The sequence below is a fragment of the Aulostomus chinensis genome, chromosome 16, assembly GCF_037954235.1.
Source record: "Aulostomus chinensis isolate RoL2024-O1b breed Wild chromosome 16, RoL_Achi_v1.0, whole genome shotgun sequence".
NCBI lineage: Eukaryota > Metazoa > Chordata > Actinopteri > Syngnathiformes > Aulostomidae > Aulostomus > Aulostomus chinensis.
This window is the reverse complement of record NC_141335.1, coordinates 25,218,985-25,234,941: the sequence shown is the minus strand read 5'-3', so window position 1 is coordinate 25,234,941 and position 15,957 is coordinate 25,218,985. Positions and strand designations below refer to the sequence as shown.

Genomic DNA, 15,957 nt, shown 5'->3' with positions numbered 1-15,957 from the left:
GATCGTGTGTCTGTCGGGTCTAACTGGGAGGACAAGGACTTTCCATGGCATGCACACAGCTCCTATGTTTAAGTTATGAATAACAAACCACACAAAACCTCAGTTTAAACTAAGAAATATAATTTATTGCATAAAAATTATATTTAGTTACAGGTAAGAAGGCTAGATGTTTATATACAATTGGTACTTTACAGAGATAAAATGTCACTGAATTCATTTTTCTTGTAAAAATGTCTGTTAAGTTGAAGAAAGGCTTCAGTTTTCTCTTGAATGGGAGCGAGTCGGGATCCGGTCCAGCTCCACAGCTACGAGCAACGATCCAACAAGAACTCCGGATGAATGAACACGGTGGTCTACAGCTAGTCAGCCTCTGGAACCAGATTCCAGGAAAGAAAGTCTTCCTGCAGTGTTCAGGGATTAAAAGCACTGAACTGTTCAGACGTTTCCTGGCGGGCAGAGACCATCAGTTCATCCAGTTGTAGCACACTTTGTTTCACGCCCCCACGTGTGCTTTGTGAGGAGCAACGTCCTTGATCCACTTCTGCGGTCCAGATGGAGAATTCCCACGCCGTCACAAAAGCACGTGGAACCGCTCTTCATCCACTTTTAGGATACAAAATCAAAACCCTGTCAATGCCCATATCTGAAAAAATAGAGTTTCTCTTCCAGGAAACAAAAGAAGTCAAAATGCTTTGCTTTTCTTTTGTACTTGCATAGCACTTACAAAGAGAAATGACTCAAGTGTGCACATGTTGGATGTGCAAACCCACACGCACACACACACGCGTGCGCGCTCGCACCGGTCACTCACACACAACAGTGACATGACTCGCTGCAGAGGAGGGATACTGCCTGTATTTTGGTTTTGTGGTTCCAAAGACATGAACACTTTTTTTTTCCTTTTTTTTTTTTTTTTTTTGCTCCGAGGGAGAAAATCAACCGGAAAACACAGAAAACCAACGACGGACTTCAGCGTTTCAATTCCCATCTAAAATAAGTGACAGAACAATACTGATGACGCGAACTGGAGGCTGGAGGACCCTGACCACAAAGCAGGAGGCTTCATAAGAGGTCGTCAAACTGAGAGTTACAGGGTGATGGAGAGATGGACGGATACGTGATGGAGAAAGAAAAAGATGGAGGTGCTGAGGTGAATCGCTGCCGGCCTGATTCAAGGCAAACTACTCTATTCCGCAATGTTCATCAAAGTGCCTACAAATACAGCTCTAATCATGTTTTACAGATTATAGTTCAGACTCTGAGTAGATACACAACATTAGAATGAGCACACACACACACACACACACACACACACACACACACACACACACACTCGCTGTGCAGCCGACTCCCAAATTTGATCAGAACCAGAAACAGAAGGCAGCAGCTCAGACGCCTCCAAAATAAAACCAGGTTCTACGTGGTCCTAACAGCAACGGCCACCAACAACACGAATCCACAAATATGGACTTAATGGGACTTAAAGAGCGTTCCCCACAGGAAACTTTTAAGGGATGACCAGAGAGCTCTCCTGCAGTTTATTCCCAACAGATCGGAGGAGTGTGGCAGAGCGATAGACGAGTGGAAGGAGAGATGAAAGAGAAAAACCCCTGTGAGTCGCAAAGATATGCCAAGGCTTTGAGGCATTTGTTGGTACAATATAAAGAGTCAGTTGTTCTACTTATCAGCCGATTCTTAAACAAACTTCAAAATCCATCCTCCTACCACAGAGACGAAGCAGCTTTTTATTTCTTTCCAGCCCAGAGCGATACGCTCAAGCCCTCCAACCTGGAGGGTTCCGTCCCCGCCTGATTCGTCTGCAGTCAAAGAAGCCGGAAAAGCAATTGGAGCACGTCTGATTCAGAGACGATTAATGACCAGTTTGTGTGTTGGAGTGTGTCTGTAGCCTGAGGAGGACGCAGAGAGGTTGCTGCTGCCTGTCATTCACTGCACACACACGGAATGACAAAAGAGATTTGCAGAAACCACGTTGAGGTGAGGAAACAAAAGCCCCTGCCCCGAGGTGAGATGGTGTTTAATCATGCTTCCATGCTGCTGCTGAAACACGGATAATCCCGCGTTAGCGTTCGTCTTATTGTGCGTACTTTAGTGGGCTGAATACATGGCGTGCTTTTGTTGCTTCCAAAGCTCGGCTATTTATGTACAAGAATATTCTCAACCACTCATCGCTGAGGGAGACGGTCGACAACTTTGCTTCGCCTTTGTATCGTCAGATTGTTTCGCTTCAGCGTCGGAGGATTCAAGCTGAATCAGGTGAGCAGTTATCACGGGACGACCCGTGTGGCGACGAGTTGCAGCGCACATGTGTGTAGCTACAGCGGCTGATTGGAGGTCAGAGGACGTGTGTGTGTGTGTGTGTGTGTGTGTGTGTGTGTGTGTGTGTGTGTGTGTGGTTGGGTGGGGGGGGGGGGCAGAGGTAACGACGTGCATGTGGAGGAACCAGAACGCTCTGAGGGCTAATGACTGGCGTGCATATTCATTGACAGGTACTCAGATTCCTTCTTGCTTGCTTGCTTCTTGACCAATCAACAATCCCCATCTGTTGTCATGACGACGAGCACCTCACTTTTGCCCATCTCCTCCAGTGCCGTCGCCAGAGAGACCAGGTCTGCATCACCTTGGTGACAAGCTTCCCACAAGTCCAGGAGAACACCTGTAGGGCTGGGCTTGGTGGCAAAGTAGTTCAAGTACCTGGGGGGACAAGAGACAGCAGGATTGTGGATTAGTGAGTATAAATATGATTAATCACTGCGACTGCGTAGTACTGGGAATACTGCTGCTGAGTCCAGTATTGATTCTCACTCCATCACAGCTGGATTAGGGAGTTAGCCAGATTAAAAAAAAAAAAAAAACCACCATGAATTTAGAAGTGGTACAAAATATCAATACTGCATGACATCATGATACTACTACACCGATGGTACTTTTACTGCAGCAGCTGGTGTGACAAGATGATTTGGCTTGCAGCCATTTTGACCAGTTATGTACTGGGCAGCCTCAGACATCACAACGCAGTACATAAATACATGAATCCTGCTTCTTGTGAGTACTTCCTCCTCAGTATCACAGACATCGCGATGACACTGAGGTGAAGTTGATACTCTGCGATTCAAAGCTCGACATGAAATAACTTCTTGGCCTGAACAACTACATCAAGACTTCATTTACTGATTGTACTTCCTGTAGAAAAACTTTGAAGTGAAACAATATTAACACACAATCTTATTCTAGTACGTGCAGTACAGGAGATGTATAGTATCTAAGTAACCTATCAGTACATTTAAGTACTTCTAACACATCTCATGAGCCAGATGCGACGTGATGTCACTCTGCTATACTTGCGTCTTGTCTGACTGAGAGTAAGGATTCTCAGGTATGGCGGCTGACGTCCGTCTCAGGTGATCTGACCTGTCGAAGCCTAAGCTGCGGGCCAGGAGTCTCCAGTCACACCCCCGAGCGCTGGGTGCATCCAGACTGGCACAGATCTTCTGGCGGATGGAGTCAGGCAAGCGAAAGGCATAAGGTCCTACTTGAGAAGAAGGCAGACAGGAGCCTCCAGAGGGGAGGGGCGAGTGTGGCGGGAGCGTCTGGACGGGTCGAGACAGAGACAAGCAGTCAGATCAACCTGTGAGAGGCTCTGAGGGCTTCGGCCGTGTTTGGGCTTCTCCGTTACCTCCTGGATGTCGGTGTGCAGCTGAAATATCTGTCCCTGCCCCTCCACCTGTCGCACACAGATCTTACAGGTGAGCTGCGACACGGCCAGGCTGCCTCGCTCCAGGCTGAAGGTGCAGTGTAGGGGTCTCTGACTGCCGCTCCAGATGTGATAGAAGGGGATCTCCTGGAAAGGAGAGAGAGCAGTGACAGAGCTGAGTTAGGAGCAGCACAACACCGTCCCGGCTTACATCATAACAGGCTTTATTTTGGTCTGCGTGCGTCGGAGAACAATCTCTTCCTAAAGCGCGATGTGAATAAATCAGGGCCGCTATCAGATTTCCTGTTTGTTTATTCAGAGTAGGTTCAGACTGCAATCTCAGCGCCGCTGCAGCCGGGATGCAGCCAAGCGCCGCGAATCTCATTAGTCCAGCGGCTGTTTCTGACAAAACACACGTAAATATAACAGAAATCAAGACTTTGTGTTATTACGCATCACCTCCAGCCAGGACCTTGTTTGTCTGTCTCTCAGCAGATTTTGCAAGAACTTCCCAGCTGGAAGCATCTAGAAATGCTTTACAGGTTTGTCATCTGAAGCAACTGCTCGTGGAATTCGGGTTGGTTGCAACCACAGGTGGCGGTATCTGTGCGTCACCTGGTATTTGGCCAGCAGTTTGCTCCTCCAGTGGGTGTGAGGGATGTCGTGGATGGACAGGCGCAGGTTATGGTAGCTGTCTTTGAAGAGCAGTGGTTTGGGGTCCTCCAGCAAGACTCCGCCCAGACTCCTCTCCAGATCCAGCACCTCCTGCACACAGAGGGAAGATGTTTAATGAAATTACAGTCAGCGTCCCAAACAGACGGAAAGTGCTCATGCTGATGTTTAGCAGCCTGGCTGCTCTCTGGACACCTGATACAAGAGCGACTGAGGGAAATGAGAAACACCAGTGAGTCCAGGGCCTCCGGATCGCTCGCTGTTTAGCAGACGTTTGTGAGCTTCCAGAGGGACGGACGTGTCAATATGTGTTACCAGAATTTAATTTAAGCAGGGTTTAGACAGGATGAAACTCATTACACCTGAAGCAGTGTGAGGCTTTAAGCCTGCACTAACTGATTTAAGAGAAGTGAGAATGATCCACCACTGCGAAGGTGCCGACGAGACAGCGAAGCAATGAGCTGGAACTTGTTATTAAGCTGTGGAACGCCGAGGGAGGCTGCAGAGGTAATTCTCCACGTCACCTCGACTGATGCCTCTCACTTACACACTTTCCTCTGATACGTTGTTGTTGCAAGAGTATTGATCATTGCAGCTTTAAATTTAAATGACCCAAACTACTTATAGACACTAAAAATATGATTGAGTGCAATATAACAGCAAGACATTACAGATAATGTGTGGATGTCAAACACCAAGCAACAGGAAAGCAAGACAGAAACAGCAGCAGCAGCAGCAGCAAAAAAACTGATGAAGGTGCAAATAGAAAACAAAAGCGACACACAAGCAGCACCTTCAGTGCATGAGGGGTGTCATGGATGCAGTAAATACGGAGGCTGTAGTCCAGGGAGAGGCAGGGGGCTCGCGGGGCGAACAGTGCCAACTGTAGGCGCTTGCAGCCCGGTTGCGGAGGGCAGGACTGGCCCACTAGGCTGTAGGTTCCCAGCTGCTCCATGAGAACATGACAACACTCCTCCTCCAGCTGCAGGTAGCATGGCGACGACAGAGTCTCCTCTCCCACCGTCAGCACCTCCTGGAAAACAGATCAGGCTTTAACGGTGCTGCATCAGCGAGGGTCACCTTTGCTTGATGCCAGCCAGCGGCCGCCTCACCTCCCATGCTCCCTGGTGGGTCTGCGTCTTGAGTGTGAGTGTCCAGTCAGGTGTGGGCGTGTCTAGCTGGGCACAGTGGGGCAGAGTGAGGACCACTGGACGATTCAGCAGCATACCGGACGGGCCACAGCTCACCACGGGACTGAGAACCGTCTGACTGCCCTCAGAGGGAAGCCTGCCAACATCACACAGAGACCCAGGCGTGTCACAGGGCTGCCAACCTCACGCTTCCTAATGAAGGTCATCGTGGCCACCTTGAAACCCACTGGCTTGGGTGCATGTGGACCAATATTTGAAAACTAAACATATCGAGAGCTGCAGCTTGATTGACATGTCTACGCTTGATATATGACCTCAGACTGCCAGCAGGGCTTCAGACACAGGGAAGTAGAACAACATCAAGGGTTCAAATAGAGGTTAGCATGACAGACATGTGAGTCCGCTAAACACCTCAGACGTCAGGGAACCAGTCCAGTCAGCTGACCTGAATCAGTGGGAGGCCTCAGCTGCAATTAGAGGTTGCCATGGTGATGCTAACTGCTTAGCTTCTAGTGAGTGAGACATGCAGGGTTGCAGTCGAGCTGTGGTTACAGCTCACCCCAGTGTTCAAAGAACCAGGGGGACCCATTTATTGATGGAGGCATGACCACCTCCTGAACACTAGGCAGCAGTACGACCTCTGCACCTTTCCTGTCTCTGTGTGGACTTCAATTCAGAGACTATTAAAGAAAAACAGAATATCCTGAGACCAAACACAGTCGGTCGGTTAGCTTCACCCGTCATGATGACACGGCCCTTTGATCTGTGCAATTCGTCTTCCGTGTTTTAATACCACAGCGAGACCCAAGCCTCACGCTGAGAGAGCCAGGAGCTGATGGAGGCATATTCTACCGGGAGGGATTTCATCCTCAACTCGTCTAAGTACGTTTGTTTACATGTATTTCAGAAGTCTAGATGTCAAATTAACAAAATAATTCAAGTTTTTCAAACATCGTGTAAAGTTGTGAAGTTCAACTAATTCCTCTCATATCCGCATCAAATAAAAGACTTCTTCTAAATCAAAAAAAATCCAAAAACTGAAGTAATTATTCGGTTGAGCACCTTTACTTCTTCCTGACTACTTCTTGTTTTGTCCTCAGAGAGCCTCCACTAATTGTCCAGTGGGTCACAAGAAACAAGCGATTGCTGAGGGCGAGCGTCTCTACTCTGCCTCGGCGCTGCTGAGGCAACAGTGAGGCGACGATGAGCACTCACGTGGTTTTGTCCCACTTGTTGATTATGAGGTACATCTCGTAGAACTTCCCCTGGGGGATGGTTCCGGGTGGGACCAGCAAACTCACCCCTGAGGGAGGAGAGATCATGTTTAAACTCATCTCTTCACAAAAAAGTGAACAAGTCACTGGTTCACACCAGAATTACCTGTGTTGGGGATGGTGAGGCGCCCCCCCAAGTTACCCAGAGTGGCGCTGGTGCTCAGCCCAGGCTCTCTGGACAGGGTGTGGCTGTGGAACTCTCGCTCTCTACCCACGGTACCCACCGACTTGAGGCTGAGGATCTCCCCATCACCTAGGCACATGTCAGCGGGGAGCTCCAGAGAGGAGAGAGTGGAGGAGTTGTACACTTTGATTTTGAGACTGGGTAGGGGGTCCAACAGGGGAGAGGTGGTCATGGGGATTTTGTGGGGGCTGTCATTGACCCCTTGCTGCAGGGAGAAGAGAGGGCCGCGGAAAGCCCCCGCTGTTGCTGTCAAATCTGGAGGAGCTGAGGGATGCAGAGGGTGAGGGTTATCTGTGGAAACAGGAGGAGGAACGAGACGAACTCAGCTGAGAGCACTAAAAGTGAAACGGATGAATGCTGCTAATTAATATTTGATGGCCAGAACAAGAGAAGAGATACCATGACAAATGCTTCAAGTCTAAAAAAACGAAACGCAATAAAGAATGGAGAATTGTCAGGCCGAGAGAGGTAATGGTATAAAAAGAATTCATCTCAGATGATATAATTAGCTCAACGACAATGAGTGTGAGGAGGCTTTTTATGAGAACAAACAAGAGAAGTTGTGAAAATAAACACTAAATTAAAAAAAAACACTGTGTGAAGTGTGTGTGTGTGTGTGTGTGTGTGTGTGTGTGTGTGTGTGTGTGTGTACTCACCCTGGCGGGGAGGCTTGTAGTTGCCAGGGTGGAAGGCGGCGGTAAGAGCTGATGAAGAATCTGTGATGTCTCCGTGGAGATGCCGGCATCTGCGGCGATATGCAAGCACAGCGACGCAGAGCACCAGGATCACACACAGCAGCAAGGCCCCCACCAGACCAGCGTAGACCGCTACCCCCATACCAGGGGCCAGTGCTGAAAGCCCGAATAGAGACAAACGGTCAAGACTTCATTAACACGGCGGGGGGTGGGGTGGGGGGTGGTGTTAGTCACAACAAATCAGTCTCTGCAAAACAGGGCAGGAATTATTAGCTTTATTAGTGAGAGATAAAGTTTAGACAGGCAGAAATTGTAGGTGACCAGAACAAGCTCGCGCTTCATATTCCACGCACCAATAGGGGGCAGCATATCACCAGAAGGTTGGAGTTGGAGTGACTATTGTTAGAAAAAGGAAATGCTAACTTCCTGAGCACGAGCCTTGAGTTAAAACGCTCAGTTTACGAGAGGATTTATATTCCAACACTCACCTGTGACCTCATAGGTGGTGACTGACGGAGTGAGGTCGCAGGTTCAGGCCCGTGCTGCTACCTAGAGCTACAGTGACGGTGCAAACACACCCGATCCAGCACCTACACCTGTGGTTGGCTGGATCAACTGCTAGGGACGCTGTCAGGTGGTGCTTGGTTTTAGCAAAACAGAAACTAAACTTTGTCTCTGGAAGATTTCAGGTAAAACACAACAATGTTGCTTGGATCAGAGCTTTTGACTTTGAAGCTCCATCATGAGCCACCGTCCTCTTTTGAGGTTGCTCAGGCTCTTATGAGTAATCAAAGAGAACGCTGGCTGGATCACGGATCGAAGAGGAGACAAAGGCCTTGAGAATATTGACTTTATATAAGTAAATCAACCTGAGACAGACCTTCATCATCTGAAGCCTCTTCACAAAGCACAGGGGATGTTTCCACCTGCTACACTGGAATCCCAGCCAATCACAGCTGGGAGGAGTCATCCCAGTGACTGCCAGGACATGTGGGGACACGTGAGTGTCAGACCCGAACACAACTTGTCTCAGTCTGGCCCCTCTCCTGCTGGGGTTGATCCTGAGTTCAGTCAGATTCATCATTTTTTTATTGAAGGCAATCATTCAGGAAGCAGCGCCACGGAGCCACCGATGCGTTCCGGCCCTGCTGACAGCTGCCATCACGGAGCAGAAATCACACCCTGGCATGTTTACATTTGTAGGCCAATCAGAAGGTGTTGAGGGCAGAGCTCAGCCCACAGATGAACCATGGTCTACTCAGGTACCTCGATTAAACGTTTGTTTTTGCTGCATATCTTTATAGTTATTCACCAGAACAGGCATGCTTAGGGGCGTGTCTACGTAGGGAGGGGCCACTTTGACCACAGCTGCATGCAAAAAAATGCAAGCGGTGTGGAATGTCGACCGCTTGTACCAGCAACATCGTTCTGGTAACTCAGCGATCCAGAAGGCAACAGTGAAAACTTCCCATCCTGCAGGAGGGGAGCAGGCAGCGGGGGGCGGGTGGCTGGCCTTAAATTCACCTGCTCCCATGTTTGGCTCCCTCTCCTCTGCCTCCCGCTGGGTGATTGGTTACAACTAGTCAGCGGGCTCAACACAGCCTGCTCGTCCCTGACTCTCCAACACCAGCAGAGCCAGGCCAAACCCCGACACGTGAGCCAGTCACTTCACAGCACAAAAGAGGAGAACGACGAGGAGCGGGGTTGGTGGCGGGAGACAAAGAAGAGCAGAAATAGAAGGAGAAGACTGGCTGGATAAATGGAGAAAGCTAGAGGAGAGGCGGTTTGGCAACAGGGATGGGAAGGAGTTAGACATGGTTTGGTGGTTTGTTGAGAGGACAGAGGGATTTGAAGTGTGGTGAGGAGGAGAGAGGAGATAAGGAAAGTTGAGTTAAAGATGCAGGCGAGTGTTGAAGAAGTTGAAGGACGTTCTAGAGAAGTAGTGAGAGCGAAGGAAAGGGTGGAGACGAGGAAAGCCGGGGGCAGACGGGCTGGCAGAGGAGCGCTCCCGTGCTCACGTGGCGCGATGGAACCAAATCCGACAGCCGTCCGCACTTATAACCACAAACGGAACAATAGCGAATTAGTTGCATTACCCTGGCTTCTCTCCCTTGAGCCCACGTCACATTGAGCTAGAGGAATTACCATCACTTCAAATTCAAACTATATCTCAGATTAAGTGAAAGTCAGACATAAATCAAGTGTTTTTCTCCACTGACTTCCACCTCACAGCCAATAGATCAAAGAGTCTCAGCTTAGAGGCGTGTCATTGAGAATCACGGATGTTCCTCTCTGTCACGTCGGGTTAGAACAGCATGAACCGTTCTGGGGCGTTTAGTTAAATCACAGCAACATGTTATCATCTATTTGTTGTAATTGTTCGGCAGCCTGCATTTGTATTGAAGTGTTATGTCAGCGACGCCGGTTCAGGAAACCTATGCTACACTTCGCCAACAGGAGACACGCCGGAACAACAACACTCATACGCAGGCGAGATGAGAAGGTGCGACACGTCTTGGCTGAGCAGGATGTGAGATGACAACAAGGTGTGGACAGACAGGCTCGACACAGAAGGCTGCACGCACCCAACGCCACGTGCTAACCCAGATGTTAGGACTCCTAACCTGTACGCGTCCTCACCACACACACACACACACACACACACACACACACAAGGGAGGGCAGTCAGAGAGTGAAGTCATGGGAAGGTGAACTTACGATGGCTTGCATGTTCAATAGAAATCTTTTTATCTGTTTTGAACAGGAGAAAAAACAAGAGAGGAAAGAAAAACACAGCAACATAAAAATGGATGGACGAGTCATTATGCAAATCAATCAGCACAAAAGAAAAAGTAAACAATAGTCCATTAACATGAAAAGAAAAATGTAAATAAGTCAAAAGTAACCTCTGACAAATGTGAGAGGATGCACTGAAGTATGAATGTGTGTGTTCAGCATGTCTGAAAAATAACAATCAAAGCTGATCAGAAATGAGAACGTTGATCGTCCAGCGAACGGCGGAGAGAGAGGATGTGTGCAACGTGAAGGACGAGCGGTGAACCCGTGTCAGCGCATCTCTCCACACGCCCGCGGGGTGTGTTATCACCTTCATCCTATGATAAAAACACATTTCTCTCCTGGCAGGAACGGTTGTTTCAAAGACAACGCCAATATGAATCCTCGCTGAGTGTTTTCACGAAAGTCAAAAGTGTCACTTCCTTGATGTCAAATCAAACCTCTCCCAAGCATCATCACAATCCAGCTCCCGTTCATCTGCCGGCAATTAGAAAGAGACCGATGTGTAAAGACGATGATGCCGCCTCCAAGTATATTACATTTATGACTGCTGTATTTAGCGTGTCCTCAGGGGACGCACAATTACAGAGACATTAGAGGGAGCCTCGATTAGCTCAACCAAAGAGATGCCAACAATCCTCAAATACCAAATAATCATAATTTTGCTTATTAAAACAAGTTAATCAATACGGCAAATTTTCCGATTTTCTGCGGCAGTGCTTCCCAGCTCCGCGTCTGTCAGAGTCACTTGAGTGGATGTTTCCCTGACGACCTCCTGAGAAATCCTCAGCTGAATCAGAAAGTGTATTTGTCTAATCTGGCTGCTCCACGGAAGCCTGTTTATGTCGTGTGTGTGTCTGATAGAGTTGAACTGAAGAGCGGTGCACACACACACACACACTCACGCGTGTTCGGGGAGTTGGCATGCCTGGCCGTGTTGGTTTGTGTCTTTTGTGCATGTCTTTTAAGTGTGTACACTGCCTCTGTGGATCTGCGTCTCTGAGACTCTAATGCGCTGTCAGCTGGATTCCTCCCAGCTCATCACGGGCTGCACACTGGGTGTCAGTGTGAGTCTGACTCACTCTCATATGCTCTTCCTTGTGCTAATTTTTCGACTCGGCTGTGTCATGGTTGCTTCCCACTCGATGCGCTCTTGTAGCCTGATCTCTCTTCTCCCGCTCTCTCTCTCGCTCTCCCTCTCTCTCTTTCGCTCTCCATCTGGGCTTTTTAGATGTGCATCACTTGCCGTCTCTCTTTATGAACGTGCACTTTTCCTTCATGAAACATCTGTCTGAGATTTAGCTGTTTTGCCTTTCATCTCTCTCTGCAGGATTCAGCTCTGCTCACGCCGCTGCAGTGGCTAAACACCTCGGGAATACCGTTCTGTACAAAATTGCTTTGAAATGCAATGCATCTTATAAAATTGTCAGCTAGAGGAAAGAAATCCCGGCCTGCAAGACTCTTTTTTTTTTTATTATCAATTCAACAAGCACCTGAAGCAGCAAATATTGTGTTAAGGGAACTGACCCTGACAGAGGAGAAATCAAATTCAATATAGGATGGTTTGTATTCGTGGGTCACCAGGAGAATTCTGATATATACATTACATCAAGAACTGTATCAGTCCAATATTCATGTCTTTAACTAATTCCGATCCAATGATGAGGTGACTTACTGCGAGCACACAGCCCCTCAGTGCAGTTTTTACTCTCCATCATGCTGCCGCTGCAATGCTTCCCCCCATTCCTGGGTGGGGGGGCCTGACACTCGCGGCTTCTCCAGTGGGTGCACTCCGTCCCACAGGCAGACCACTTCGCCCATTCAGTCCAGCCTCCGTCCACTGGAAGGAGACAGAGGAGACGTGAGAAATGTTAAAATGGAGCACCAGCTAAGTACGTCCACCTCTCCTGGTAGCATGACGTTAGAACACAGCGTGATGCATATGTAATGGCTTCAAGTGCATAATTCTGCAATTCGCAAATGTGTTCTGTAGCTTCATTTGGAGTCGTGGTGGTCTGGCACACAGGGCAAAGCAATACGCGCCAGGGTGATGTACGACAGTGACTCAGGCAACGCTGTATTCCTCATGTGAATGACTTCCTGCGACGGAACCGGAGCAGTTATGTGACATGATGCGATTCCTTCCTGGTTGCTTGAAATTGTTTCTGAGCTTTTAATTTTTTAAGGCTCTTTGGAGTTTCCTCTAAAGTTGAACCTCCTGTGGAGAAACACGGCTGAAAACCAGCATCTGAAGCAAAAATGTTTTAAAATTCATTTCAGTACTTCCCATTAAAATGGGCCATGTGGGAAATTTGCTCGTATCCCAGCGCATGACTACTCGAAGATTAGTTATAAATATATAATACAGAAGTATATCATCTTCACCTGGGCACAGTGTGGTGCAAGTCACTCTCTGGAAGGGCGGGCCTTCACAGAAAGCTCCTCCGTTTAGAGGGGCAGGATTGGTGCAGCTACGTGTTCGTCGCTGCCAGCCCCGCCCACACCGAGCGTTACACTCAGACCACTCAGTCCATGACGACCATCCTCCGCTCACTGACAGACAGACACACGGGTGAAGACATGGGTGAAACCAGATGTTAATACTCATGTGATGTGATGAGAACACAGACATGCATGTCAACCAGAAGCCGACCACATTAGCCGAGGTAGCAAGACTGAGCTAGGAATGAAAAATGGAGCTTCTTCAAGCTACTTAAAGTAAGACTTCATCCAAAAAAAACAACATTTTGCCCTTCAAGGACTCATAAATGGGAGTCTTACGCACACACCTAGGGTTTTTTTTTCTCTCCTGCACTTCTTTGTGACTCCAGAACGCAGAAAGTGCAGCCACGTACATTTGGCTTGAAGCTAACGGAGACTGACGGCTAACAACAGGAAAACTATTCAAAGACGTCTGTTTACAATCTCTCAAAGCCATCGCCATTGCCCGGTAGAATCCACGTCTTCCTAATCCAGCAGTCAGCTGAAAACAAAAAAGCTAACCCTTCTGTTCTTAGCAGTTGGCGGCCATCAGGCACCATTAGCTTCAAGCTAAATGTATGTGACTGGCTCTTTCTGCATCCATGTATAAAAACAAGTGATGCAAGAGGGAAAATTATCTTCATGAACTCAAAACATCTATTAGTGAGTACTTGAAATACAAAATACTTTATTTGGTCAAAGCATCACTTTAATCTTACTTTATCCTGTCGTTTTACTATTATTTTACATAAAAGTGCAAGAATCCAATATGTAACATTTACGTCTCCCTATGGAGCCACGAGGGTTGCAGGGGTTCTGCTGGGCTCTAATCAGCAGCGACCCTAATCATTCCGTGTACCTTTATTTAACCAACAAAGCAACCTCAGCCTCGACCCACAGGGCCCGTGCCCACCAAAGTGTTCTTTTTTCCAGCTGAAAATGTCCAGCTGGGAGTGTCTGAGAGGAGGCAGAGTGTTTTTATAGCTGAGACGCTTTGGTTGCCACGTTACAGAATATCCCTGGAAGTAAAAATGCCAGCATAAGGAAGAAGTCTGGCTGTGGATGAACCACCGAGGGCGAGAGGACGGACCTGCCGGTTTGCGGCTTCATCAGTTTAGTGGGGGGCAGAAACGTTCTGGTGAGTCCGTTACAGTCCGTTCAAGAGCTGCTCCGTCGTACTGCTCGGCGCCGTAGGACATGATGGTTGGTCTGTCGGATATTAGTCCTGCTCCACTTTGATTGGACTGCTTTGTAAAAAGTTGATGAGTACAGCAGTTGAACCTTTTTCAACCCACTTTGTCGGCGACTAGAAAATATACCAAAGTGCAGGTCCAGCACCAGAGGCCTCGCCGTGCTGCTGGTGTTTGTGGTAGGAACACGGCGCTCCCATCGCCAGTAAGTACCAAGACGTGCTGGAGTCAGCAAATAATGCTTTGGTGCACACAGGCCTGTATTTTCATGTCGGAGGGGGGACTTTTCCCACATATTTTTCGGACAATTTATGATGATAAATAACAGCAAATACATCTTAAATCAAGAGTCTTTGAAGACTTTAGATTGGCACAATAACTATGCAATAACACCACATTTCCTGGGATGATTTTTGTGAAAATGCAACCCTTGAGCTTCGACGACGTCTGTTTTTACTCAACATACTGCAAAGCTAAACCCAGCAGATCGCGATGTTTTGATATGTTGCCGTGCACCAAAGGTGATCTTCATCCTCCCGCCGCGAAACCTGTCGAGAAGGAAGACGGTGCGTTACCGTAAACGATGAGCGTGGCAGTGCTGCTGCGTCTTTTGGCCACCACGTTACGAGCCACACAGGTGTAGTTGGCCGTGTCTGAGAGCCGCGCCTGTTTGATGATCAGATCGTGGTCGATGGTGATCAGAAAGTTGGAGTCCTGCGACGGGTCGATGGTGTCCTCATTCTTCAGCCAGTCCACCTGGAAAGAGACACGTTTTTACTGTCAAACCTCAGGAGTGATCCGACTGTGACCATTTAGACGTAAAATGAGTTATCACATTCAACATAGCAGCCCAGGATTAGGTGGAATATATGAAGTGTACTATGCTCTCTGCTACAGCAACCATCATAGGTAGATTTCAGCAGGTCCGTGTGCATGCACATGTCAACACGCTCTCATATTCCTTTCCTTTGGTAACCCTGCGGGGGATTACGCCACCATCCCAACACGAGTCAACGCCGCATGCGCGGGTGAGCAAACATGCTTAATATTTGATGATTTTTAGTTTGCTCAGGAAAAACACAAATTCATGCCTCTCCCCCTCCCTTTTGACCTCTGTCCTCCCCACTCCTCCCCACATAACATCTTCATAATAATCACAAGCAGTATAATTAGAATTAATTATTAAACACGTTTTATATTCAAGTTAAATGCCTGTGATCGCCTCATATAAAAGCCTCCACACTTTCTCTCTTTTATTGCTCATAATAATGTGACCACTAAAAACAAACTTCTATATTAACACATAAATTTATAGATACTTTGTTTACTCTGTTAACATGTTGTTTTGCTGCTGTTTTATGAAGGTAATGAGGCTAATAGAGTGCCGCTGCTGCAGCTTAGTGCTTAAACCTGAGACACAGAGTAGATTTAAGTTGAGTTTTTTTGACCTCAGTTGCACTTGATGGACTTAAATCTTCAAACTTCAGTGGCTCGCTCCTTAACGTTGCTCCCTGCTGTTGCTGCAGATGGAAGCCCGCCATTTTAACGGTTTGATATTGGCGTAGCTGTCATGGGTTTGCGATTTAGGGTTAATAAAACAAACCTGAACTTCTATCGATCAGAAGATGAGCAACAGGGGAGAGGAGGGAGAGTCGTACCTCAGCGGCGGGCATGCCCTCCGGGGGGCGACACTGCAGCAGCACCTCCTGCTCCAGCCGCACCTCCCGCCCCAGCGGCTCCTGCTCAAAGTTTTTCCTCAAGTCTATAAGGGGGCAACACAGACATGGCCTGGAGTTAGAGAG

At 48.0% G+C, this 15,957-nt stretch overlaps 1 protein-coding gene across 4 annotated transcripts in view; it reads right to left on the bottom strand.

Moving 5' to 3' along the window:
- Positions 1-126: 126 nt before the first annotated feature.
- unc5b (unc-5 netrin receptor B) overlaps positions 127-15,957 on the bottom strand; it is a 54,354-nt gene continuing 38,523 nt past the window's right edge. For 3 of the 4 annotated variants that reach the window (XM_086180859.1, XM_086180858.1, XM_086180862.1), the window contains 14 exons: positions 15,814-15,917; positions 14,731-14,911; positions 12,870-13,037; positions 12,160-12,324; positions 10,407-10,439; positions 7,650-7,844; positions 6,916-7,284; positions 6,751-6,838; positions 5,497-5,671; positions 5,178-5,417; positions 4,328-4,477; positions 3,695-3,859; positions 3,430-3,608; positions 127-2,712 (listed from right to left, as the gene is read on the bottom strand). In XM_086180859.1, the coding sequence (XP_086036985.1) occupies positions 2,547-2,712; positions 3,430-3,608; positions 3,695-3,859; positions 4,328-4,477; positions 5,178-5,417; positions 5,497-5,671; positions 6,751-6,838; positions 6,916-7,284; positions 7,650-7,844; positions 10,407-10,439; positions 12,160-12,324; positions 12,870-13,037; positions 14,731-14,911; positions 15,814-15,917 (2,378 nt within the window). In that variant the 3' untranslated portion in view covers positions 127-2,546. The remainder of the gene's footprint in view (positions 2,713-3,429; positions 3,609-3,694; positions 3,860-4,327; positions 4,478-5,177; positions 5,418-5,496; positions 5,672-6,750; positions 6,839-6,915; positions 7,285-7,649; positions 7,845-10,406; positions 10,440-12,159; positions 12,325-12,869; positions 13,038-14,730; positions 14,912-15,813; positions 15,918-15,957) is intronic. The other variant, XM_086180861.1, reaches the window with a different exon arrangement.